This window comes from Panthera pardus, unplaced genomic scaffold (assembly GCF_024362965.1).
Source record: "Panthera pardus isolate Hobbes unplaced genomic scaffold, ASM2436296v1 HiC_scaffold_2, whole genome shotgun sequence".
NCBI lineage: Eukaryota > Metazoa > Chordata > Mammalia > Carnivora > Felidae > Panthera > Panthera pardus.
The window spans coordinates 133,404,797-133,429,575 of NW_026526765.1; the positions used below are offsets into that span (position 1 = coordinate 133,404,797).

The 24,779-nt window shown below is 39.6% G+C and overlaps 1 protein-coding gene across 1 annotated transcript in view; it reads right to left on the bottom strand.

Annotated features, from left to right (window-relative positions):
* Positions 1-24,779, bottom strand: part of CCDC192 (coiled-coil domain containing 192) — a 211,634-nt gene that overhangs the window by 66,126 nt on the left and 120,729 nt on the right. Inside the window, exon 6 of the mRNA XM_019422117.2 lies at positions 2,189-2,321. Coding sequence (XP_019277662.2) covers positions 2,189-2,321 — 133 coding nt within the window. The remainder of the gene's footprint in view (positions 1-2,188; positions 2,322-24,779) is intronic.

Genomic DNA, 24,779 nt, shown 5'->3' on the forward strand with positions numbered 1-24,779 from the left:
TAAAAGGATACAAGATAACTAGAGGAGGGCTATTGTTCTGGTCTAGACATGTGTGTGGGAGGTGGGTCAACCCTAACTGGTGTGTGTTTAAATGGAGGGCATTGTGTGTTAAAGCTACCGACATCTTTGCAGACTTTACTTTCAAGTGTGTTAAGACGTAGGACAAGGTGACCACAGTCTCTGCGAATGAAAGCCAATATGACTCTGGGGCCACAAGTGCTTTGACAGTCTCCTGGACTATTGAATTCAGGTTGAGGAACATGGGAGTAATGGGAGAGCAAGAAAGTACAAATATTTGATTTAAGTCAGTCCACTGACTCACTTTTTCGGCCAAAAAAAGAAGCAACATATAGGTCCAAAACGAGTCACTCTTTTCATCCCTGATTGACCTTGGAATATCTGCCCTTATTTAAATTTGTAGCTGTTCATAATGCATTCAGGTTTTGTGGATTTTTCTTCTAGTAGCTTAAAAAAAACAAATACAGAGAAAAAAATGGGCACAGAAGGTGGGACTTAATGTTTTCTACCCTCTTTGAACCGTGAGAGTCCCAGTACCTCAGGATAATTTAATTTTGACCTACTCAAATATCAGAAGGACAAAATTAGACAGGATTTTTCATTAGACAGGATTTGTCATTAGACAGCAAATGATATTTTTGTCAACGATGAGAATTATATACCTTGCAGTATTATCTCTTTTCACTAGATGAAAAATATAGTCAATAAGTTGAAAGATTCTCTCAGGTGAATTGGAGAACTTTCTCCAATGTGCTGTACAATTATTATCAGTTTCTTATTACACAACTAACCTGAAATCTGGCTATGGTGCCCTAGGATAAAGACCTTTAAATGGATAATATCGTTGAGTGGATTTTATTCCCTAGGTTTTCATGATGGCAAAAGCAAATTCATAAGCTATCATTATGTTTTGTGGAAAGAGAAAAACAAATTGACCTTCAGCATTTTTTTTCAAGATGACTGTGTTCCATGCCATTTCATCCCCAGGATAGCACTTTTCAAAATAGAAAATTAAATCCAAACTCATATTAAAAGCTTTACCACATGGCCGGGATGCTGATGTGTCTCCCTTTCTGAAGCCACCACATCGCCTACTTTCCCCTCCTCCATTTATTTCCACGGTCCTCCTCTTTTTCCAGAATTATTTATGAATAATAAAGGAAACCAGAGGAAGAATAATGGCATGTTTCTGGTTTTACAAGAATGCCACACACAAGAGGAAGACATTTATCCAGGGGCCCACGGTTTTGCAAGAGATCCACCAGGCAGAATGAGGATGGATAGCACTTCTGTAGAACAGAGACAAAATAGCCTTCTGTTCAGAGGTGCATAGGCACACTGGGTAGTGTAAGTGGCTGTCTGGAGGCTGATGGCCTTAGGTGTTGCTCACACTAATCTGGGGCCAAGTAACCAACATCCCTAAGCCTCTGTTTATTCTTTGGGGATCCATAAATGTACTTACTTCAGAGCTTATTCTGAGACTTAAATTCATGTGAAGTGCTTAGCAAAATGCCTGGCACAAAGTATTAAATGGTAACTCATATCATGGCTAATGACGACGGTCTGAGGGGTCTTTTTCCCCCAATGTGTGTTTATAGTCTCTTAGAGAAGACTTAAAGATCTACACCAAAGCGGCTATTAAAATCTTTCTAAACCACCCAGATTTTCTCCTCTCCCAGCCTTGCCTGCTTGGTTCTGGCTCATTCACCTATTGTTTAAACGCTTTTTTTTTTTTTTTTTTTTTTTTTTTTTTTAACTTCCCTGGGCCTGCCTTAGCCTACAGGCCTGTCCACACTCATCTCCCCGCTCCACTCAAGAGCTTCATCCGTCGGGTCCTCCTTTGGCTCACCTCCCTCACTGCCGCCCAGCTTGTGCAGAGACGCTTATCAGTTCTTCCAAGTCCAGCTCTTCAGCCTCAGAGACTTTGCTTCAAGGAACTGCTTATTCATTCTCTGCCTCACTTACAGTGAAAGTGAACCCAGCCTGGAGTCAGTAGTTCGTGTAATGTCACTATTCATGTGGAAAGGAGGTCAGGCCAGGCCAGACCTGCATGCTGTTGGGCCAGTATGCTGCCTGGCACTGTGGCCCTGCTTTTAGCTCTGTTGCCAGTAAAACCATATATCTCGCAGGATAGAGGGCCGGCATGCAACTGTCACGTGGTAATACTGACCTCTAGGGGCTGGCTTTCCTTCACACAGAGTCTTTATCTTCTCATTCAGTTCCAGGACTGTGATGGCAGCCTCTTGCTTAGCTGTTGCCAAATCAGTTTGCAGCATTTTCAGTTTCCTTTTGTGCTTTAGTTTCTTAAAAAAAAAATAAGAGTTTCCATCACTAGAGACCCATGCATCAAAGGAATAAAAAGAACTAATGAAGTCTGGACAAACATGGCCTCGAAGCCCAGCTTACATGAACTGCTCTTGGATTATCTAGCTGAAGCCCTTTCTGAGGTCTGTGAAGCGGAGTGCTTGTGACCCTGTTGAAGCATTGCGGTAATAAAAGCCACTCTCTACATTCGAGTATCTTTTACCCTCTTGAAAGGTTTTCATGTGCATCCGAACCTTGTATTTTGGTCACTTGTAATAGAGGCAATTGGAGATCAACTTTAGTTGGCGGTTGACATTTTACCGCTGAGGTGCCAGTGCCTAAAAGGGTCTGACTTTTTTTCCCAGTCTGCAAGTAAACTCCCATGAGATAGAGCCTTGTTTCTGTCTAATGTTCCACGCTAACACCATAATGGTTTGCATTCAAATAAACTCTGAAGAGTGTGATGCTAGCATGAAATGCTGATGTTTGCAGATATTTACCATGGTATCTATACAGGGAAAGTGATCAGGGGTACAAATGGTTAAGCAGTAGAAGACAGGAATTGCTTGCTATAAAATAATCTGATTGATGACATCTAAACCTTTGAAAGAACTACTTTAGGAAGGTGTTACCTAACCCAAGGGTTCACCTTGAGACTTTATGACTACTCCTTTTATGGGTGGCAAAATGAATTTGATTTGTCAAAACCAGATGTAGCTGTCACTACAGAGAAGCCATCTATTGTGAAAAGTTTCGTATTTGCACTTGGGTGATGCTATCTTTCCACTGACGGGCTCACTTTGCCAAGTCTGAATGGACTGGTAATTAGGAATCCCAGAAAATAAATGACTAACATTTCTTATCAGACCTAAATCTTGAGATAGAGGAAAAGAATGGCTTTTGCACACCAAGGAAAACTTCACATAGAAAACATCAGGTGGTAGGGAATGGCTGGGAATGGCTCCCTTTTTTTTTTTTTTTTTGAGAGTGAAACCAGTAAAATCAGTTTTTCGAATATGGGATTAGATAGTCATGGACATCCCATTTCATTCATTCATTCATTCATTCATTCATTCATTCATTTTTTTAGAGAGTGAGCTGGGGAGAGGGGCAAAGAGATAAAAAAAAGAGAGAAAGAATCTCAAGCAGGCTCCACGCTGAGCCAGGAACCCAACACAGAGCTTGATCCCACAACCCGATGATCATGACCTGGGCTGAAATCAAGAGGTGGACACTCAATGGACTGAGCCACCCAGGCCCCCCTAAACCCCCCATTTTAAAGACAGATCGTCTTTTAGGCTGAAGCAGGATTAGGATTTCACGAAAGCTGAATTAATGACATACATATGGCTAAGACAGAATGTGTTATTCAAATGAGCATGGTAGTCATGGAACTTCTAGGGAGTTGGAAGGGTAGAATCTGGCATGGTTCCCCAGCACGGTTCAGTTGAGAGGTGCCCTGATCCACAGCATGAGCTCCTGGTTGGTTCAGCAGTTCTCCTAGAGTGTAGTTAGTAATCACAGACTCATTCCATTATGCTAATTATGAAGCACCCTTTTGGTGTCTGTCATGATGCTGTCCAGTTGTTGAAACATCATTGCTGATAAGGCTCCATGGCACTCACAGCTTCTAACTACTTCCATGCCTCTGAGTCTGTTCATCAAAAGCCTTCACCATCTGGCCCACCCTTAGGGTTAGTTCAGGGAGAAACTGAGCTGATCAAGAAATGCCTGGGTATTTGATAGCTGTGTTTCCCATAGTAAGTTATTAGGTTGGCATGTTCATTGTTACCTCCCTATCTTATCAGTTGGTTTCTGTTTGTTCATGAGGACCTCATCCATTGCAAGTCTGGGGTGATAATGCCTCTGAGGCCCTGTGTGATTTTCTACATCCTGTCCTGATGCTGCTTCAGGACTGTTCCATGCTCAGATTTTTCACCCTTTGTTTTTATCATTTAGAACTTAGGAGCTAGAAAGTGGGAGGAATGATGTTGAAAGTGAGAAAGTAAAGGAAATGAGGGAAAGAATGGCAAAGGGATTCTGAAGACAGTGTTAACTGAAAGTGTCAGAAAAAGGGGCACGTGGGTGGCTCAGTTGTTGAGGCATCTGACTCTTGATTTTGGCTCAGGTCATGATCTCTTGGTTCGTGGGACCAAGCGCCACATCCAGCTCTGTGCTAACAGTGGGGAGCCTGCTTGGAATTCTCTCTAACCTCTCTTTCCTCCCCTCCCCCGCACTCTTTCACAGCGCACATGCTCTCTCTCTCAAAATAAATAAACTTAAAAAAAAGTGTCAGAAAATAACCAATAATGGCATGCGTGCTGACACATTAGAGATTAAGTGTGAGGGTGAATGTACCTTACACTGACCTATATAAAAAAGTTAGGGTGATGGATAGAAAGAGTAACCAATAGACAAGTGACAAATCAGAGTTAGCAAAACAGTAATTTAATCTAGTTATTAAGTATATAGATGTTTACTGTAAAAGTCCTTCAACTTTTCCGTGCTTGGAATTTTCTATAAGGAAATACTGAGAGGAGTAAGAAGAAAAGATTTCATTTCATCACATTGCTTCTCCCTTAATTCTTTTTTTTTTTTTTAATCACTTTAGGTTGTTTTATTTTGTGCCCCCCCTCGCTCCCTCCCCACCAAAGAAAACAAAACAAAACAAAAAAAACCACACCACAAATCCTCTAATAAGAATTGCAGGTGGTTTTCTTGGGAGGTAATGAGAAGCAACACTTTGAAGATATATAACATAGAAAGAAAGTAAAGGTTGTGCTAATGAATGGATTTCCACTGTTGCCAAATTGGTCTCTGTCCTACTGGAAAACTTCTTTTTTTTAAATTCAACTTAGTTAACATATAATGTAGTATTGGCTTCAGGAGTAGAATTTAGGCATTCATCACTTAGATACAACACCCAGTGCTTATCCCAACAAGTGCACAAACCATTGCCCATTTAGTCCATTCCCCACCCACCTCCTCTCCAGCAACCCTCAGCTTGTTCTCTATTGTTAAGACTCTGTTATGGTTTGCCTCCCTGTTTTTATCTTATTTTACTTTTCCTTCCCTTCCCCTATTTTCACATTTTGCTTCTTAAATTCCACCTTTGAGTGAAATCATAGCATGCTTGTCTTTCTCCGACTTAATTCACTTAGCATAATATACTCTTGTTCCATCCACATTATTGCAAATGGCAAGATTTCATTCTTTTTGATTACTAGTAATATTCCTGTGTGTGTGTGTGTGTGTGTGTGTGTGTGTGTGTGTGTGTCTATCATATCTTCTTTATCCGTTCATCAGGTGATGGACATTTGGGCTCTTTCCATAGTTTGGCTGTTGTTGGTAATGCTACTATAAACATTGGGGTGCACGTTCCCCTTCAAATCAGCATTTTTGTATTCTTTGGATAAATACCTAGTAGTACAGTTGCTGGGTCATAGGGTGGTTATATTTTTATCTTTTGGAGAACCTCCATCCTCTCTGCCAAAGGGACTGCACCAGTTTGCATTCCTACCAACAGGGTAAAAACAGTTCCTCACCAACATCTGTTGTTTCCTGAGTTGTTAATTTTAGTCATTCTGACAGGTGTGAGATGGTATCTCATTATGGTTTTGATCTATATTTCCCTGATGATGAGTGGTCTTGAGTATCTTTTCATGGGTCTGTTAGCCACCATGTCTTCTTTGGAAAAGTGTCTATTCAGGTCCTCTGCCCATTTCTTCACTAATTTTTTTTTTTTTTTTTTGGTGTTGAGTTTGATAAGTTCTTTATAGATTTTGGATATTAAGCCTTTATCCAATATTTCATTGCAAATATTTTCTCCCATTCTTTTGGTTGCCTTTTAATTTTGTTAATTGTTTCCTTCACTGTACAGAAGCTTCTTATCTTGATGAGGTCCCAATAGTTCATTTTTGCTTTTGTTTCCCTTGCCTCTGGAGACATGTTGAGTAAGAAGTTGCTGTGGTCAAAGTCAAAGAGCTTGCTTCCTGTGTTCTCCTCTAAGATTCTGATGGTTTGCTGGGTTCTCCCTTAATTCTTAATAGATGGTATTCACATTCTGAAATCATTTTGCAATGATTCATATGCAGATAAGTATTATTTTTTGAAACTTTTCTCAAAGTAGGCATTGATAGTAAATAAACCTAAGCAAAAACTAAATGTAACTTGGAAAGACTCGGTGAGGTGGCCAACAGGGGCTGGCATGGTGTCACCAAGAAAAAGTCTTTATCAAGCTACATTTCTGTTTTGACAGGATGAATTGGTGGATAGAGTGACTTGATGAATATGTGTCAGTGGAAAGACATAATGCTTCTCAATATCAGTTAAACATTTCACCTTTTCAGTTAAAAAAACTTCATTCCTTAAAAAAAATCAAATTTTCAGACCACCTTTTTATCTTCCTCTTATGGTGATTGTATGTTTTGCCTTTATTATTGTTATGATATTTGTATATTTGCCTTATGATCTGAAAAAGTAAGTGAGGATATTTAGTTTGGAGAAGACAGTATACAGGGGAGTCATGACATGTGACTTCAGTGATCTAAGGTACTATTCAAGAGGAGAGGAAGTTGAGTTAAACAGTATTATTTTAGAGATACCTGGGGAACAATAAGTAAAGAAGTCAAGAGGAGGCAGATTTTGGCACAACGTGAGAAAGCACCCTCCAATAATCAGGGCTGCATTCATAACAAGGTAGGATGGGTCCTGGCAAAGGCCTCCTGCTCTGGGAATGATCAAGCAGAGACTGGATGAACATCTTCAGGCAGGCCCATGGTAAACTCTGGGACCTGGGTCGGGAGGTAATTAGAGGTCTGGCTTACCCCCAATTCTTTCCACCTCTGGCTTCCTCCAGTCTCTTAGGGGCACAGCACATTTATGAATGGATACCTCAGCCCTCAAAGTCTCTGAGATGGGTACAGTTTTCAGGGATCCCTTAAAAACAGCTCTGGAATTTGTGAGATGTTCTGTAGGAAGGCCAAAAAAGGCCTGTGGGGACCTTATTCAAGGATATTATCCTTATTCAAGGATATCCTTATTCAGGATAATGTGACCCAAAATGTGCAAACTTTATTATTTAGCTATAATGGAAAGGGGAAGGGAAGTTTAGATTTAAACAAAAAATTGAATAAAGAACCTTGATTTGTTCTATTGGGATCTTTTGGTTGTTCAAACCAGTTGTTAAAAGAGTTTAACAACTTTGTCTTTTTTTTTTTTCTTTTCTCCAGACAGAACTGCTGTATGCTATTAATTCATAGATCTAACCAAGCCCTTTGGGCATTTCTAAAAATTCAGTTTGCCAACATGTTTTTTATTAGTCATAGACATCAAATGATTTCAGCAATGATAATATTTTCCTTTGCTTTTTTGGCATTCTTTAGCCAGGCAACCCAAGTGTTGTACTTGAACGTAATTGAGTCTGTTATTGTCTCCTTAGTAACTAGGAACTCCTGTCCATGATTACTGAAAGGACAGGAAGGCTTTATAGCTTGGAGGTAAATTCCTATTACCTTGCTCTTTTCCTACTTCTCCTACAGGGCGGACAGAAGGAGGAAATCATGTATTTGTGCAATGTTTTGAAAAGGAAATATCTATCCATATCACATTGCTGAATAGCTTGCATTATACCAAGTCATCGGGAATTAGAAATCATCAGGGAACTATTTATAGATGAGTTTCATCACAAAGTTGCCAGCATTGTTTAAAATTTCTTGGTCTTTGCACATACTTTGAACTGTGGCCTCAGATTCTAAGCCCAGGCTTTGTCAACTATTGGCCATGAGAAATTGGGCTGGGCTTATGACATTTCCAGGTCCCTAATCCCATGTCACATAGCTGGTGGAGAGTCATTGACATAGCATACAAATGACAGTATCCAGTTCTATAGTTGCAAAGTAGTAGATAGGTCTTTCTCTTTTGTCGTTATTCCTTGAAACACATCAGGGAAACTCTCGACCCTCCACTAAAAACACTAAGGTATCCTTTCTAAAGAGGTCTTTGTCACACTTTAGAAAATGAAATTTGTTCTTTAACAAGAGCAAGATTTGTCTTCTTCTCTTTCAAGATTTGTCTTCTTTTCTTTCTCCTTCCCCATCTTCCTCCACTTCCTCTTCTTTCTTCTTCTAAAGCAAGCTTTCTGCATAATTGCAGTGATCTTCTCCTCACTTTGGATGGGTAGACAAAACTTAATGTCCTGAAAACAGATATGCAAATAACCTTGATCCATTCCACTGCCAGAGCTGGCCGGATGCCTGGCAGAGTAGGTGGCTGCCTTGGTGGAATGATGTGAGCAGCTTTCTAAAGCCCTACCTCTTGCTGCCTGTGGCATCTATGTCAGGCTTGCCGGAGCATAGCTTCTTCCCACCTTGTCTGAAATCCACCCCATTAAGTCCCCTTCGTTACTTAGTAGAGATAACAAAGACAGGTTTTGTCTCCAGAGGCCACTGATAAAATGCTCACTACCAAGAACATAAAAGAGAATTTGGTTTGAATACAGAACATAGAAGCAGATTTCCCCTTTCATGTCTTTTCTATAATAGCCCATTGTTAATAACAAAACGAATTAAAGTGATGATAGTAGCTTTTGGGTACAACTCGGCTTAAAAAATCAATTTTACATTTCTTGTTTTGTATTTATGCCATCCTTAGGTAAATATTTTAGAAGTCTAGGAATGGCAAATAGGTGCCTTGTAGTTTCCTTTCTACTCCATGGCAGGCCCTCACTTTGGGGATTTTTTCACCCCAGTTTGCATCAGTGACTTCACAATCCTTAATCCACACTCCCAGCAGCCACTGCTCATTGATGAAACCTAATTGTTATCTATGATCTTGTCTCTGTTTTGTAGGTAAGAGAATTGAGGACCCAGGAGAACTTGAGTAGATCATGATAACCATAATCTCTTAGTAAGTAGCTAACTTGACTTGAACTGAGTTCTTTTGATTCCAAAGACTGATTTTTCTTCTCAGTGGTAGCATAAAGCTTCACTAATCAATAGCAGCATTAATTTTTAAGTTACTTAAAGCTAACTTTGTTAGTGACACTGAGTGTGAGTGGCTCTACTTAGTGGAAGTAGAAAGGCAACAAAACAGACTTGGTTATAAAAGAGTGATGCTGAAGTGTGATGGTGAGGCACTTATAACATGGATTGCTATGATATCACTAGAGAACCTAAGAAATAAAGGAAAGGTGTAATGAACCCAACTAAGGGCTGTCTGTGCCAGGTGTTGCTCTGAGCTCTCTTAGTGTCTTTCATAAAAGGATCTTGGATTGATCCTGGTGATTGTGACCATTTTGTTAGGTCATCTGAAGTGACAAAGAGTAGATCAGATGAAACTTATTTACAAAACACCTTGAATGAAAGACCAATCACAAATGCGAAACAGAGCATAGTCTCCATTCATTTAACAAGGTTACGGGGATTAGTTAATACACAAACCTTTAGGCCTCATCTCAGCCTTGACCAAGAGTCCGGCCCCACGTAACCGCTGTTGATGTTTCATGACCAACATGAAACATAGTCAGACTTGGGAAATCATAGCTGACACTTTACAGTTCTCTAAAGTATTCCTCCCATCTGAATAGCTTATTTTGTGTTAAAGCATGCTATAGAAATAAATTTTATTTCTGTTTCCTACTCCCAGAGGATTTGGAAGTTGTAATAAAAAGAAAACAAAATCCCAGTAATTAATTAGACAAACATCTTGAGTCACTACAGAAGAGTTTACCTATAGTTGGAGCCAAGTCTCAGTTCTTTCCCTCTATGGGATAAATAATTCTTAGAGACAGAGGCAAAGTTTGCCAGTAGATGTCCTAGTTTCCAGAAATGCCTGTGCACGTGTTTATGTAAGACAAGTAACAAATTAATACAAGATAAAGAGAGAACTTACACTTGAAATGAAATCCAATGATAAGATAGACATGTCTAACAATAGGACTGTCCAACAGTTGAAAATTTTGCCAAGGACCATAAGCTACCCCTCCTTGCATGTAGTACACAGACTTACTGAGAATGTTCAAGAGAGAAGCTAATGCTTACCATGTATAATAAGCCAGGCATAGTTCTGAGAAGTTGATACATTTATACATTACTACTTAATTTCTTTTTTTGTAGCAAACCAGTGAAGTAGAACTATTATCAATTCCCTGTTTAAATGTAAACCCTGAAGTACATACATCTTTAAGTAACTTTCCCAAAGTCAAATGGTGACTCACAGTTCAAATCTGAGCAGTCCAGCTTTAGACTGTCCCTTCCATTCCTATGCCATGAATGCCTCAATATCATACTAAGGGTCCTACATTGTGAACTGTGTAAATGAGATGGCATTTTATATTCTATAAGTCCATTTCTTTTTTTTTTTAATAAATATTTTTTTATTTTTAAAATTTTTTTTAATGTTTTATTTATTTTTGAGACAGGGAGAGACAGAGCCTTAACAGGGGAGGGTCAGAGAGAGGGAGACACAGAATCTGAAACAGGCTCCAGGCTCTGAGCCGTCAGCACAGAGCCTGACGCGGGGCTCGAACTCACGGACTGCGAGATCATGACCTGAGCCGAAGTCGGCCGCTTAACCGGCTGAGCCACCCAGGTGCCCCTAAATCCATTTCTTAAAGTAAGAAGTGTTCAGTTTCTGATCATGAAGCTTTGAGACATGGGCTGACCCCTTAGCACAATTTAGGAAATCAGATAGAATCACTGAATCCTACATGACACAGAATTGAGTACAGTCTTTGAAACCAAATTGCCCAACCCTAGCATTTTAAAGATGTGGGAGTATAAGCAGAGAAAAATGACATGATTTGGCCAGTATCATAGCTAATAAAACTGCAAGAGACAAGACTCAAAGTCAGATTCTCTGACTCCTCATTTCAGTGTGTGTGTGTGTGTGTGTGTGTGTGTGTGTGTGTGTGTGTGTGTTTCCCCACTATATCATGTTGCTCCTTGGCCATACAAGCTGAAGGGCAGTGAAATGAGTATATGATTGAAACTTGGAGCAGTAACTAAAACCCCCAAGGTATAAGATCCCAGCGTCAAAAATAGCAGTTATTTAGGCAGGTACTTTACCTTAAGTCTCTTGTCACACAGAGAGCTATAAAGGACTGGATTCAGGTCACTCTATACAGTACATATTGGGGTTACATTTGACAGAAAGCAGAATTGTTACGGGTCCCTGGGTGGCTCAGTCGGTTGGGCATCCAACTTGAGCTCAGATCATGATCTCACAGTTTGTGAGTTTGAGCCCCACATAGGGCTCTGTGCTGACAGCTCAGAACCGAGCCCACTTTGGTTTCTCTCTCCCTCTCTCTCTCTCTCTCTCTCTCTCTCTCTTCCCCTCCCCAACTTGTGCTCTGTCTCTCTCTCAAAAATAAATAAACATTAAATATTTTTTAAAAAAAGAAAAGAAAGCAGAGTTGTTAGATAATTGAGATCCCTTTCACTTCAAAGAAACAAGAAGCTGGACCCATAAGAGAAACTTGCCCTCATACAGCATTAGAATATCTGTACTCAGTCAAACAAACTCACTCCTAAGATTAAGGGGTGCTGCCTACCTGTAAGCTCTTTTTTGTGTGAGTGTAACCCTGCCTTATCATTCTTACCCAGTAAACATTAATCAGGCTGGCAACCAAGAGTTTTGAGAAAGGAAGAACCTACAGTGCAATAATTCAATAAATAAATTTTCATACTGGCTGAGCACAGCACAAAATAAAACTGAGTGTTCACAAGGTCTTTCTCAAAAAGAAAGTGTAGTCGGTGCTTGGTAAAGCCCAAATCCGATTTTTGGTCTTACAGTCTCAAATCACACCCTGAGAACAGAGAGAGAAGTGCCTTGTCACACCTAACAGAGCCTCCTAGGAAGCTGTTTTCCAGTCCAATCTTCCCCCGGGACAGAGAGAACCCAAAGGGCCAAAGCTGTACATGAAGCAATTTGACTTTCTCAGCCCCACCTCTACAGGTATTGGTATCACTGGCAAACTGCTATAGAAAGTGACGTGGGTGGAAGAGAACAGAAGCCAGAGTACAGAATATATAGGTGGGGGGGAAAGAATTCCTATGTCTGCCTTGTGAAAGTGCTGCCAAGCTCTTCCAACATGATTATAAAAATTATGAAAATGTTTTTCTCTGCAATGACTTTATAATAGGGCACATGCTTGTTTTTGTTTTCTTTCGTTCTGTTCTGTGCCCAAAACTCCTTTTGAACTTGACTAAGGCAGCCTTCTGAGCGGAAATTGGCAGCTATTGGCCATATATGACTTACCCTGAATCATAAAGCAAAGACATGTGTTTGAAGACTGGAAAATTAAGATGCTGAAGCACCAAGGTGCTTAAATCACCTTGAAGGGTTTTCTGGTGTGGTAAAGAGAACCTAATTAAGTTAACCTTCTCAGTAAATCTCTCCTTCAGAAATCCCACTCTGCCTGGAAAGCAGAGAAATGACAGGGGATACAAGCTCAGTGAGTGTAAGAGTTGGCCCTTAAGATAACTGACGAAAATTATAAGGAACTCTAAATAGAGGAAAGGAGAATAGTCATAAGAGGATAAATGATTCTCATATAGCATGATCAAGCTTTGTACAGTGTGTAAAAAAATAGAGAAAGCAGCAAAGTGGGAAGCTTTCTGCAATATGTATTTTTCCCATGAAATACCATATTCAAAAAACTGCTCTCTGAATGCAGAATTAACACATTTTTTACAGCATAAACTTGTAAGTTTAAAGTTGAATGGACTTCGGGGCGCCTGGGTGGCGCAGTCGGTTAAGCGTCCGACTTCAGCCAGGTCACGATCTCGCGGTCCGTGAGTTCGAGCCCCGCGTCAGGCTCTGGGCTGATGGCTCGGAGCCTGGAGCCTGTTTCTGATTCTGTGTCTCCCTCTCTCTCTGCCCCTCCCCCGTTCATGCTCTGTCTCTCTCTGTCCCAAAAATAAATAAAAAACGTTGAAAAAAAATTTAAAGTTAAATGGACTTGATTTCATGTATAACAATGTTAAAACTAATAAAGTGAGTGCATGGCTGAGTGTTTTGTACGTTGTTGAGTGGCATGACATTAGTTGATATTGTTACTGCTATTATTATCTTAGAATCTTTACTCTGAGAACTTCTGAGCTAGTGGTTCTTAAAAATTAATTATCGAACATAAGTCCTTACAGTAATATCTGTTAGTTGAGTATTATATAGCTGCAATTAAATAAGTAATTTGTCTATTCTTTAATTTTTTTTCTTTTCTTTTTTATATTTTTATTTTAGCAGCGGAAAAGGGCAAAAGGAGAGAGAGAGAGAGAGAGAGAGAGAGAGTGATAGAACATCAAGCAGGCTCCATGCTCAGCATGGAGACCAACACAGGGCTTGATCCCATGACCCTGGAATCATGACCTGAACCAAAACCCAGAGTCATCCACTCAACTCACTGAGCCACCCAGATGCCCCTCTTTTCTTTCTTTCTTTCCTTTCTTTCTTTCTTTCTTTCTTTCTCTCTCTCTCTCTCTCTCTCTCTCTCTCTCTCTTTCTTTCTTTCTTTCTTTCTTTCTTTCTTTCTTTCTTTCTTTCGAGAGAATGTGAGCATGAGCAGGGAAAGGGCAGAGGGAGAGAGGGAGAGAGAATCCTAAGCAAGTTCCATGCTCAGCACAGAGCCCAATGCAGGGCTCAATCATATGACCACAAGATCACAACTTGAGCTGATAATGAGTTGGACACTCAACCGACTGAGCCACCAGGCACCCCTATTCTTCAACTTTTCAGTTGCTTTAATGTGGTGTATGTCTAGAAACAAAAGTGGTTGCATAAGAGTCAAAAATCTCAAGCCAAGTTTTCCCCTAAGAAACTTTGAAGCGTCCAATTAGGTTTGTTGTTAACAATGTTTGACACTTAGTTTGATCAAGGACATTGAAATATGTGTGGAGAAATCACCAGAAATTAAAGCATTGAACTTGGATCCTTGCTCAAGATATGATTTACCTTTCTGACTCTTTCATTTAAAAAAAAAAAGGATTCACTTGAATATTAGACTAATTGGGCAATATAAATTCAAGTGAATGGAATAAATTCATGAAGCAGATGGTGGGAAGTCACACACATCTAGCACTACTGACCCACAGACCAGAACCAATGATAGAAAGTCTTGCCTATGTTGACACCAACTACTTTTATCTAGAACATAAGATAGTGTTTAGCAGTTCAGTTGATACTGCTACTCTAAAAATTCTCTTTTCTTGATTTTCCTCGTCTCAGTTTCTTCTCACCCAGTCACTGTTATAAAGAGGAGGTCATATTATAAGAAAGACTCCGACAGCATAGCAAGGATCACTAAAACAGTGTCTTGGCCTTCAGTTAGAAAAACCAAGTTCCTCAAGATGCTGGAGATACAAAGCAAAGAAAACAGTTGGTAATCATATAAATTACAAACATACAGTCTTGACAACACCTATAACTATAACCCAGTGACTAAAACCGAACTATCTTGAAGTTCCTTTGCCCGTGATTTGCAGGGCAAGGTCACTCTGGTAGTCTGACTGCAAAGACATTTTGTAGTCTCCTCTCCAATTCTGTTCACATTCATGCTATCTGATGAATGTCTACTGAGGAGGCATGCATAATAGGTGACATTTTATCTAGTAATGGTGACATTGTAGACTGTGTCCATTTGATCCCACACACACAAAACTCATTTCCAATAGTGCAACAAAATCTCTATTTTCTTTTCTCAGAGAAAACCTTTCAATCTGACAATGTTAGCTTAGTATCTCTCTCAGGGTTTTCCTGCAATTCCTGCCCCTTCACCACTGAGGCAATGCACCATAAACCTTTAAAGATGGAAGAAGAAATAGCAGTGGTTTGCCACATCCGAAGACTTCCGTACTGAAAAGTGTCAGTCCTGTTCTGTGGAGGGATCTTTTCACAGACCCGGGGAAATGGTCTCAACATTAAGCAGTATTTGCAACCTAAATCTAGTTTCATTCCTCATACACAATGTTCCAGCTGTGACTTTAGTTAAAAATTTTTATCTTGTCCTTCTTCACTATTTAGAGAAGCTGTCTCGTCTATGTCATGAAGCCATATTTCACAGGTAGAGAGACAAAGATATTTAGATTTATTTATGGTTCTTTTCAATATTCCTTAGAACAAAAGATTAATTTCAGAATCTGACCTTATGTGTGAATTGGGTTATATGTGTGCAAGACAGAGTTGTAAAGGCATAACCCAGTAAAGGAAATATTAGATGCTTGTGAATCATATGTAGAAAGTCAGAGAGGGAGGCAAAGGTGTGGTGATTATGTAAACTCTTGCTATGTGGATATTAGCAAGTTTCATACTGCATATTTTAACAAGTCTAGACAAACGTCCTTGTCATAAAACAAGTCATCAAATATAGATCGTTGCTTGGTTTTGTTGGACTTAAGAATCTGTTACTCTCATTTCAGTCTTTAGCAAAATACTTTCTCTGCTTCCATTAAGAAAGCTAGCAGTGAAAAGACAGTACCTGAATCTGAACTCTCAAACAGAAATCTTTGATTAGATTTCAGAGTCCTATCTGGTAGACTTCCAAGCCTGTTCCCATCAACATACCTGCATCTCAGATATGCAAGGATAATGGGTAGGGAGGGGAATATGTGGACTGGGCTTAAAGCCACTTTGCCTCATGTCTTGCTAGTGACTAGTGGTGTCACAACTTCCCAGAGTCTGAGACTGCAAGATTTAGGAGTAATCAGATGAGCTGTTAATCGGGAACAGGTTGAAGGTGTCCCAAGGTATACAAATGGTGAGTTGTCTATTCTAGTCCTGACCCAGAAAACGTTCAGGAGCCATATTTGATCAGTTCTGCTTTAGAGAGGAACTTTCAGGTCATTGTTAGTGATAATAGGAGCAATGTTGTACTGATAGGAAACCATTAAGATTTGAAAATGTCAGGACCCCAGAAAAATATATACTTGGGACACCTTGGACTGAATCTGATCCCCACCCCCAGGTAAGAATGAGGCTGACCTGGAGCCAGACAAACTTCTATAAAACTAAAGTTCAGGAGATACACAAGAAATAAATCTTTTTGACAGTCTGAAAGAATGAATAGATAAATAATATGCTTCCTAATTTTGCTCACATATCATGTATCAGAGTCTAAGCTGACTTCTCCTTCCTTTAATTTCAATTCTATAGTGCCTTATGTCAACTGACAATATCAATTACTGAGTCTAGGCTTTTCCACTGAAGATATTTTTTTAAAAATTTTTAATTACTGCAAAAACGTATGGCATGAAATTTACCATAAAACCATTTCTAAGTGTACTGTTCAGTAGTGTATGTACCTTGTTGTGCAACCAACCCGTAGAAATTTTTTTTCTGGAAAAATTGAGACTCTGCACCTATTAAATAACAGCTCACCATCTTTTCAGACCCTGGAAACCACCATTCTACTTTCTTTTTTGTAAATTTGACTACTCTCATACCTCGTATAAATGGAAACATATAATATGTATCTTTTGGTGACTTATATCACTTAGTCTAGTGTCCTCAAGGTTCGTCCATGTTTTAGCATGTGACAGGATTTCCTCCCCTTTTTTTTTTTTCTTTTAAGTAGGCTCCATGACCAATGTGGGACTCCTTCCTTTTTAGGGCTGAATAATAGTCCATTGTATGTCAATATCAAATTTGGTTTGTCCATTCATCTGTTGATGGACACATGGGTTGCTTACACTTCTTGGGTCTTGTATGAAAGACATTTCTTGAAATAGTGATCATAGCTAAACAATAATTATAATACTTGCCTTTCCTAGGTGACTGAAACTTTTCATCTTTTCATTACAGATTGCATTTTTGTCTCCAAAAAAATGTTTACTTTTGTTTTTATTGTCAACAAACTACAGTGGTTCTAAAGTGAGAAGACACTGAGAAGCCATCTCAGGTCTTACAAAGTATTTTGGTAAGGCAATTTCTATAATAGATCTCTAAAATTAGAAATCGAATCCTTTCCAATCCTAAAATCACTCCTTTTATGTCTGACATTGGGTCTTTTTTTTTTTTTTTTTTTATGAAGGAAAGGTCTATACTAGTATCATTATGACTTACAATTTTTTTACTAGGAAATGGAAAATTCCCCTGGCAGACAAACGGGCCTGGAGTCACTAAGCATACATAATTCAAGAAAGCAATAGCCTAAGAAATGGGTAAAAGTTGATACATATCAGTTGTTGTTAGAAAAGAAACGCATAGGGGCGCCTGGGTGGCTCACTCGGTTAAGTGTCTGACTTCAGCTCAGGTCATGATCTCATAGTTTGTGGGTTTGAGCCCTGTGTTGGGGTCTGTGCTGACAGCTCAGATCCTGGAGACTTACTCTGATTCTCTGTCTCCCTGTCTCACTCTGCCCCTCACCTGCTCACACACACACTCTCTCTGTCTCTCAAAAATAAATAAACATTAAAAAATAAAAAAGAAAAGAAACACACAGGAGAAGGTTATTATCAGAGAAGCCAAGTCAGTGATGAGTTGCTCTTTTTCCTTCACTGACCTTGCAGAAGGGGGCTGTTAAGACTTCACCTCCTGTTTTATACTTTGACATCTGCACATCAAATCCACCTGAGAAGTTGTTGAGCTCAGCTCAAGTTTCTTTCCAGGTCTACTCAATCAAAATTTGAGAGAATTTGGAAGTAGGCTGGGTAATCCAGCTTTTAAGCTTTGGTTGGTTCTGATGTGCACATCTATAATGGTCAACTAGAGGGATATCTACAGACAAGAGCCAGGTGCTGTTTACAAAGACAGTATGAGTGTCCTAAGGACATATGTGTGTTGTATGCATGACGCAGGCATGAGTGTGAGTTGGGAAAAAGGGGGAAAACAGCAAAAAAACTCCAGAAAGACGGAGAAAACTCCAGAAAGTTGCACATGTGGGAGGCTTGGTCTATGCAGGCTTGGTCTATGTAACATGTCTGCTATTTTTTTCATAGATGACTAATTTCAGCTGTAGAAAGAAAGGAATTAATTGGAGCAAAGGAGTATCAGGTTCTGGGAATAATACTATGATATGGCAGTGCAGTTAAAGAATTTGTGGAGTATATCAGCTTCCTTCCTTAGGGTACATGTGAAGAGATTGTAATCACAATGCCACACTTCAACCAAGCCATTCAAAGTTCCAGCACTCCTTCTCTCTCTGACTTGGAAAAAAAAACAAAAAACCTCAGTTTTTCTGATCCTTATTTCTTACCCCTGAGTCCTTTAGAACTCTTTTCAGGTCACAAAACTAAGGAAAGTTCCCATCCCTGCTTTCACACTCATTGCATTATTCAAAGTTATTTCAATGACTTTCATAAGCTTCAAAGAGTTCTAGCAGGAACATTCTAAGTCCTGTTCTCAATTCTGTCAACAACACAGTAATGTGAGGCGAGTGCCTGGTGTTCACTTTCTCTAATGACAAATGGAAATTTTTAAACTACCTCAGGGTTTACATATGGATGAATTAACTCATCCTGATTAAAACCTCCGAGCCTCAAATGTTCAAAATGAGATGGGGAACAGAGACAATAAAAAGGATACTTCAAGAAAATCTTTTTTTTATCTTTAAAGTCATATTTTATATTTCTTGTATAAAAGTAACTCAAGATGTTTAAAAAAGGTAACTTGTGCTTATTAAATGCTTTAAGTTCCTTGATAATCCCTGTGAGCACTTAACACACACACACACACACACACACACACAGCTGAAAAAGAATTGTCATTTTTGCAGCATAAAATATCTCAAAGATTTTTAAGAGGTAGCCTAATTTTGTCCATTATGGGTGGAAAATTTTATAGGACCTCAAAGTACTCCAAGGTATTCCAGTATATGAAAAAGAGGAATGTAACGTAGTCTAAAAAGGTTTGATGTGGAATGTAGTTACTATCAAGTCTTGGCTCATTTGTGTTATTTCAGGTTTTTTTTTTCTATAATATCACAAACTGGAGTCACACTGTGCATATTTTTAAGGAGATAAAATATCTATTGTATCTAATTATTTCTTTATTAATTTTCTCAATTGCTTTATTTTTCAATAGGACTGTTATTACTATTTTCTATGATAGAGTAAATGGGGAAAAACTGTAAATTAGATAAGGAATTATACTAGAAATGCTATTTCTATCAACCTGGCAGAGCCAAGAGAGCATATCAACAAGAGTTGAAAATTTCTACTGGCCTGATCCCAATTTTCCAAGCACATAATCTACTAAAAAACTTCTTAGATGAAGACTTTTGAGGCTATGTTTTTCTGACCAGGTTAAACATTCCAAATCAGATAAAAATTTAAGAGAGAATCCAGCTCATTAGAAAGAGCTGTTTTTCTGTGATTCTCAATAATTTAGTTTTGTTCAATAAACACTGTGTTAGGTGCCAGCCTCTGAGGCAGATTTTGGGAATGGAAAGGTAAAGCATAATCCCTTCTCTTTGGAAGCTCTTTGTCTTGTGAGAGAGACGAGTACATTAACATCTAGTGTAATATTTTGTGGCAGAGCATGTATAGAGTCGGAGGGGGTCCTTAGCCCTCCCTTGGGGGAGGGGGTCAAAGACAGTTTCCTAGGTGAAATATTGCATGACCTGAATCTTGAAACATGTATTGGATAGATTAGAAAGAAAGAGGTACAGGACAAGGTCATTCCAGTATACATAAGACTAGTATTCATAAATATTGTCTATATAGGAAACCTCATGAGGTCAAGTTCAAGATAAAAAGCAGGAGACATATAGCCTAGAAAATAGAAGATCTTTTATATGGTTCTAGGAAGTTTGGCCTTTATCTTGAAGGAAATGGAAGAATTTTAGGCTTGGAGAAATACATGCTATAGATAGATCACCCTGGTCATATAAGGTGGGTACAGTTTCACGAGAGAATATTTAGATGAAGGAATTTCAGTTATAAAAGCATTTCAGTTGTTCCAGTAAATTGGGGACTGAAAGACAAGAATATTTAGGAAGTAAATTGAATCTGAGTGATTGGTTATGTATTTGTGAAGTGGAGAGGGTGGGAGAGTGGGGAAAAGGAAAGTTTTGGATTCCATAATGTCAAGCTCTAGTGTGTGTAAGATTTACCTAGTGAGTCTGTTAAAAATGTGAGTCGAGACTGTTGATCAAGATGACAGATTGGATTGATTTGGGGAGACACCCTTCCCACACAAACTGTATGGTAACACAAAACAATATATTACAGATCCAAACACATATGTAAAAGCCCCAAAGGAGAAATGTGAACTATCTGGTTATTAAAAATGCAATGGAAACTCAAAGCAAGTAATCTTGAATAAGAGTGGAAATGAAGCAGATTACAGGGGTATTGTAAGCAGACATCAGCCTTAGGGGTAGCAGTTTTCATGGTCATTTAGGAATGGGAGTCAACCCTGTAGGCCTTCTGCCTAAAAGGGGCTGGGATAGGGTTGCCCTTCTCCTGCATGCAAGCCGAGCTAGGAAGAGATTTTTAATTTGGCAAAAATGGGTAAAAATAAATCCCTCATCAACTCAGGGGCATCTCAAGAATGCAGGAAAGACATCCTGGAGAAATTTACATCTCAAATCCATGTTGTGTATGGCTTGTGGTTCTGATTCATATTTATCTTGTCATACAGAAACCATTAGCCAAAAATGTATTTTAAAAATGGTTCAGAATTAATGAAGCATGAAGAGAGGCAAACTTGGAACAGTGTATTAGGAGCTCCCATGGAAACAATCCCCACTAAAGATAAGCTCACAGTCTAAAATTACAAAGCACAGAAGTTGACTCCCTGCAGTGAGAAAGAAGGAGAGTGTCAGCATACACAACCAACAGAAGAACCATACCTAGAAACTCTTAATAATGGAGGAATCTGAAAGGGTTTTAATGTCCAAAAATAATTTTAAAAATCAAGAATAAGGCATTATGGGGAAAAAAGAACAAGTATGAAAAAAAAAACAGGTAAAAATTTGGAAATAAAAATCATCAAAAAATGTATGGGTTAAACCAGAGAATAGATAAAGCAGATAAAAGATCTAGGACATTTGTGGGCAATCTAGGGGAAAATCATGAGAATCTACAGAAGTGAAGAGATAGAACATATGGAAGACTTTTAAGAGACATAGAGTACAGAGAGGAATCTCTAAGTCTAAGATGGTTTCCAAAAGAAGGACAAGAGAGGTAAATTTTATATTTGAGGTCATTGTTGAAATATGTGAGGTATTTGAGGTAAAATGTAGAGAAATTTCCAGAAATGAAGGAAGACCTAACTCTCTAGACTTACAAATTACATTGAGTTCTGGAAGAAAAAGTTTAAAACGGGCATCTTGTGTCCTACTCTTAGAGATTCTAATTTACAAACAAGTATTATCACAAATCTTTGTAACCTTCAATATCTCATGGCACACCGGGAACCCATTTTTGGAACACCTAGTATTCTGGCACTCCAGTGGGTAAATTGTGGGATAGATCGTTAGCTTAGTCATGTGGGCTCAAGGCAAATCATTTTATTTAACCAGGGCTTTGTGGTCATATGCAAATGTTGACAGAAAGGATGTAGTTGAGAGGAATGGTTTAAATTTACCAGAAAATAATGAATAGTTGAATTTCTAAGATTCCTGAGATGGTGGGTGAGGATTAGCTCCCAAACCAGGTAAGTGTTGGCCCAGAAGAAGTAGGGATGCCTATGTGTGTGGTGGTAGAAAGGTAGAGTCCTGTCTGATAACATTTCTAGGATATATTTAAAATTTTTTTTAATGTTTATTTGTGTGTGTGTGTGTGTGTGTGTGTGTGTGTGTGTGTGTGTGTGTGTGACAGAGAGAGAGAAGGAAAGAGAGAGAAGGAGGGAGGGAGGGAGGGACAGGGAGACACAGAATCCAAAGCAGGCTCCAGGCTCTGAGCTGTCAGTACAGAGCCTGACACAGGGCTCAAACTCGTGAACCACGAGATCATGATCTGAGCTAAAATCGGATGCTTAACCAACTGAACCACCCAAGCACCCCATCTAGTATAATTTTTAGCTCGATACAATGGATGTACCAGCATCAAAGCACTCCCCATCCTGATCCCCGCTCAACAATCTTATTTGTAAACCATTGAGAACCAATGTAAATACAAAAAGCTTACTACTGAGAAACTTGGAGAAAATCAGACTGTGAAACAACCTGGACACTAGGGAGGCTTTGCAGCAGCCAGCACAACAACCAAACTCACTGGCAGTACTAGGCTAGAGTCGTAGGCAGCGCCCCTCTTACAGAGCCTTTACTGTGGCACTGGCTGTTGAATGCATCCTACAGCTCCTGCTACTTTTGCCTCTGCTTCTTTGGAAACTGGACTTTGCTCCTGCTCTGAGGAATTCTCCCTGCCCTTTTCTGTGCATCTCCAACCCCCCGTTCACAGTACAGGAAATGTGCATGTGATTTGTCATATTACTTCACCCAGGCTGCAGGGGGGCCTGGAAAGTTATCTGGCCTGCTGTGCTTGGTGGGCTCCATTTCTCTTGAAGATCTATGTACTGGAGAATTCCCCCATTGTAGGTAAGGGGATCAGAATTCTGAGCAGTGCAAAATGTCCCCCAAGGTTGCTGCTGCGTACCATGGAGTACCTACCTGTGTGGGAGATAAATAAAGATGCCTACGGAGGGAGATGCATCTTTGTGCATCAGCTGATGGAGTATCTTTGAATGGATTTTTAAAACTTTTTTAATGTTTATTTATTTTTGAGAGAGAGAGACAGAGAGTGAGCAGGGGAAGGGGAGGGAGGGAGGGAGACACAGAATCCGAAGCAGGCTCCAAGCTCTGAGCTGTCAGCACAGAGCCTGATGCAGGGCTTGAACTCATGGATCACGAGATCATGACCCAAACTGAAGTTGGATGTTAAAATGACTGAGCCACCCAGGCGCCCCTGAATGAATTTTTTTAAAGTATGCTTTCCTCTAGAAGGGTCCTTTCCTGAGCCAAGGTGCTCAGATAAGCAGAATATAACTGGAAGTTAGTCCCCACATGCCCTTTAGCTCGGCGTCCTTGTTCACAGCATAACCTCGCCGATTGTATATGATGTTCTTCAAGGCTCCACAAGTGCTAAAGACAAAGAGATTAAATGTGATCACAAAACCACATGCACAGAAGTGGCAAGTTTAGGTGACAGCACTGATCCCAAACTGTATAATCAATAAGGCCTTTATTGTACAACTGTCCTTAAAGCCATAAACAACTGCTCACAGTCACTTGGCAGATGTAATCACAAAAGGCAGATAAACTCTCCTCCCTTTGTTTTTCCTTTTGTTGTTGCTGTTTCCCAGGTCCTGATCTGAGTAAGTGCAGAAATCTGGCCAAGTATGATAAATCCAAGTGGTCTTGTTTTCACTCAAGATTTGAACGGTCTTATTTGAATTTTCTGAGTCTGTGTTGACAGTGTCTTCTTCACAAGCAATTTCTTTAGCCTAGGAAACCCTGAGCTATCAAGTGATTGAGTCTGGGAAACAGGACTGGCTTTAGAAAAATGTATGCTGAGAACCTGAAGATTTGTTTCCACTCGCTCCACTTTCTATGTCTCCCCGCCCCTCATGGGTCTTATGTGTATATAAACCAAGTCGAGTATAAATTAATTGTATACCATGGGCTGGCTGGACTCTTTGTGACTTCCCTAGATCAGAGTGGGCCCCCAGCAATGAGCCTGATTCAGTCAGTATCCAGCCACTACGGGCTGTGGCTGAACTGGAAGGGCATGCAGGTGAAATTGTAGCTAGAAATTCTGTCTATAGCACTAGGGCACAGTAGGGTAATGTATACTTAACTGATTTCAACTCAATTCAATGCAAGATGTCGAGAAGGGTTTCTAATGTTTATCCAGAAGCCTTTATCTCTGGGTAGGTGGTAAATTGCCCCTATTGTATATTCCATGTGAAAGTTACATAACTGGAGTTACTGCAGTTTAAACAATGGATACTGCCTTTCCTCCCAGGATGAACTAAGTGTCTCTGAAGTAATAATGAGAGTTGACATCTCTTCATTATTTTCTCTGCCAGGTACTATCCTAAGCCTTTTACATATATTAACTCATGAGAACCTCCTAAGAATTCTCCATGGTAGAGACACTTCTGTAATCATCCTTTTTTTTGCACTTGAGGAACCTGAGGCACAGAAGACTGTCTAAAGTGAGTGGCAGAGTTTAGGTTTAAGAGTCATACCTACTAAGTGGCAGGGATGGGTTTTCAACCCCAGAAGGCTAGCTCAAGGTCTAGACTTTTAATTGCTATGCCAGATTGACTCCAGGAAAGAAAGCACCTGAGGTTTCTCAGGAAGAAAGGATGAAGGCTAATGGAGGTGAGTTCAGGTGCTGGATAGCCAAAAGATGTGTGGTAAATGTGGACAAAGAAAAGGAAAGTCTGGAAATGGAAACCCCCTCTGGGAGCTAGGGGATTTGGAGTTCACTGTCCACTTGGATGATGACTGAACTCTTCTACAGCCCACCTGTTGTGAAGTTGTGTGATGAGCCTCAAAACAAAGGACTGGGAGTGTG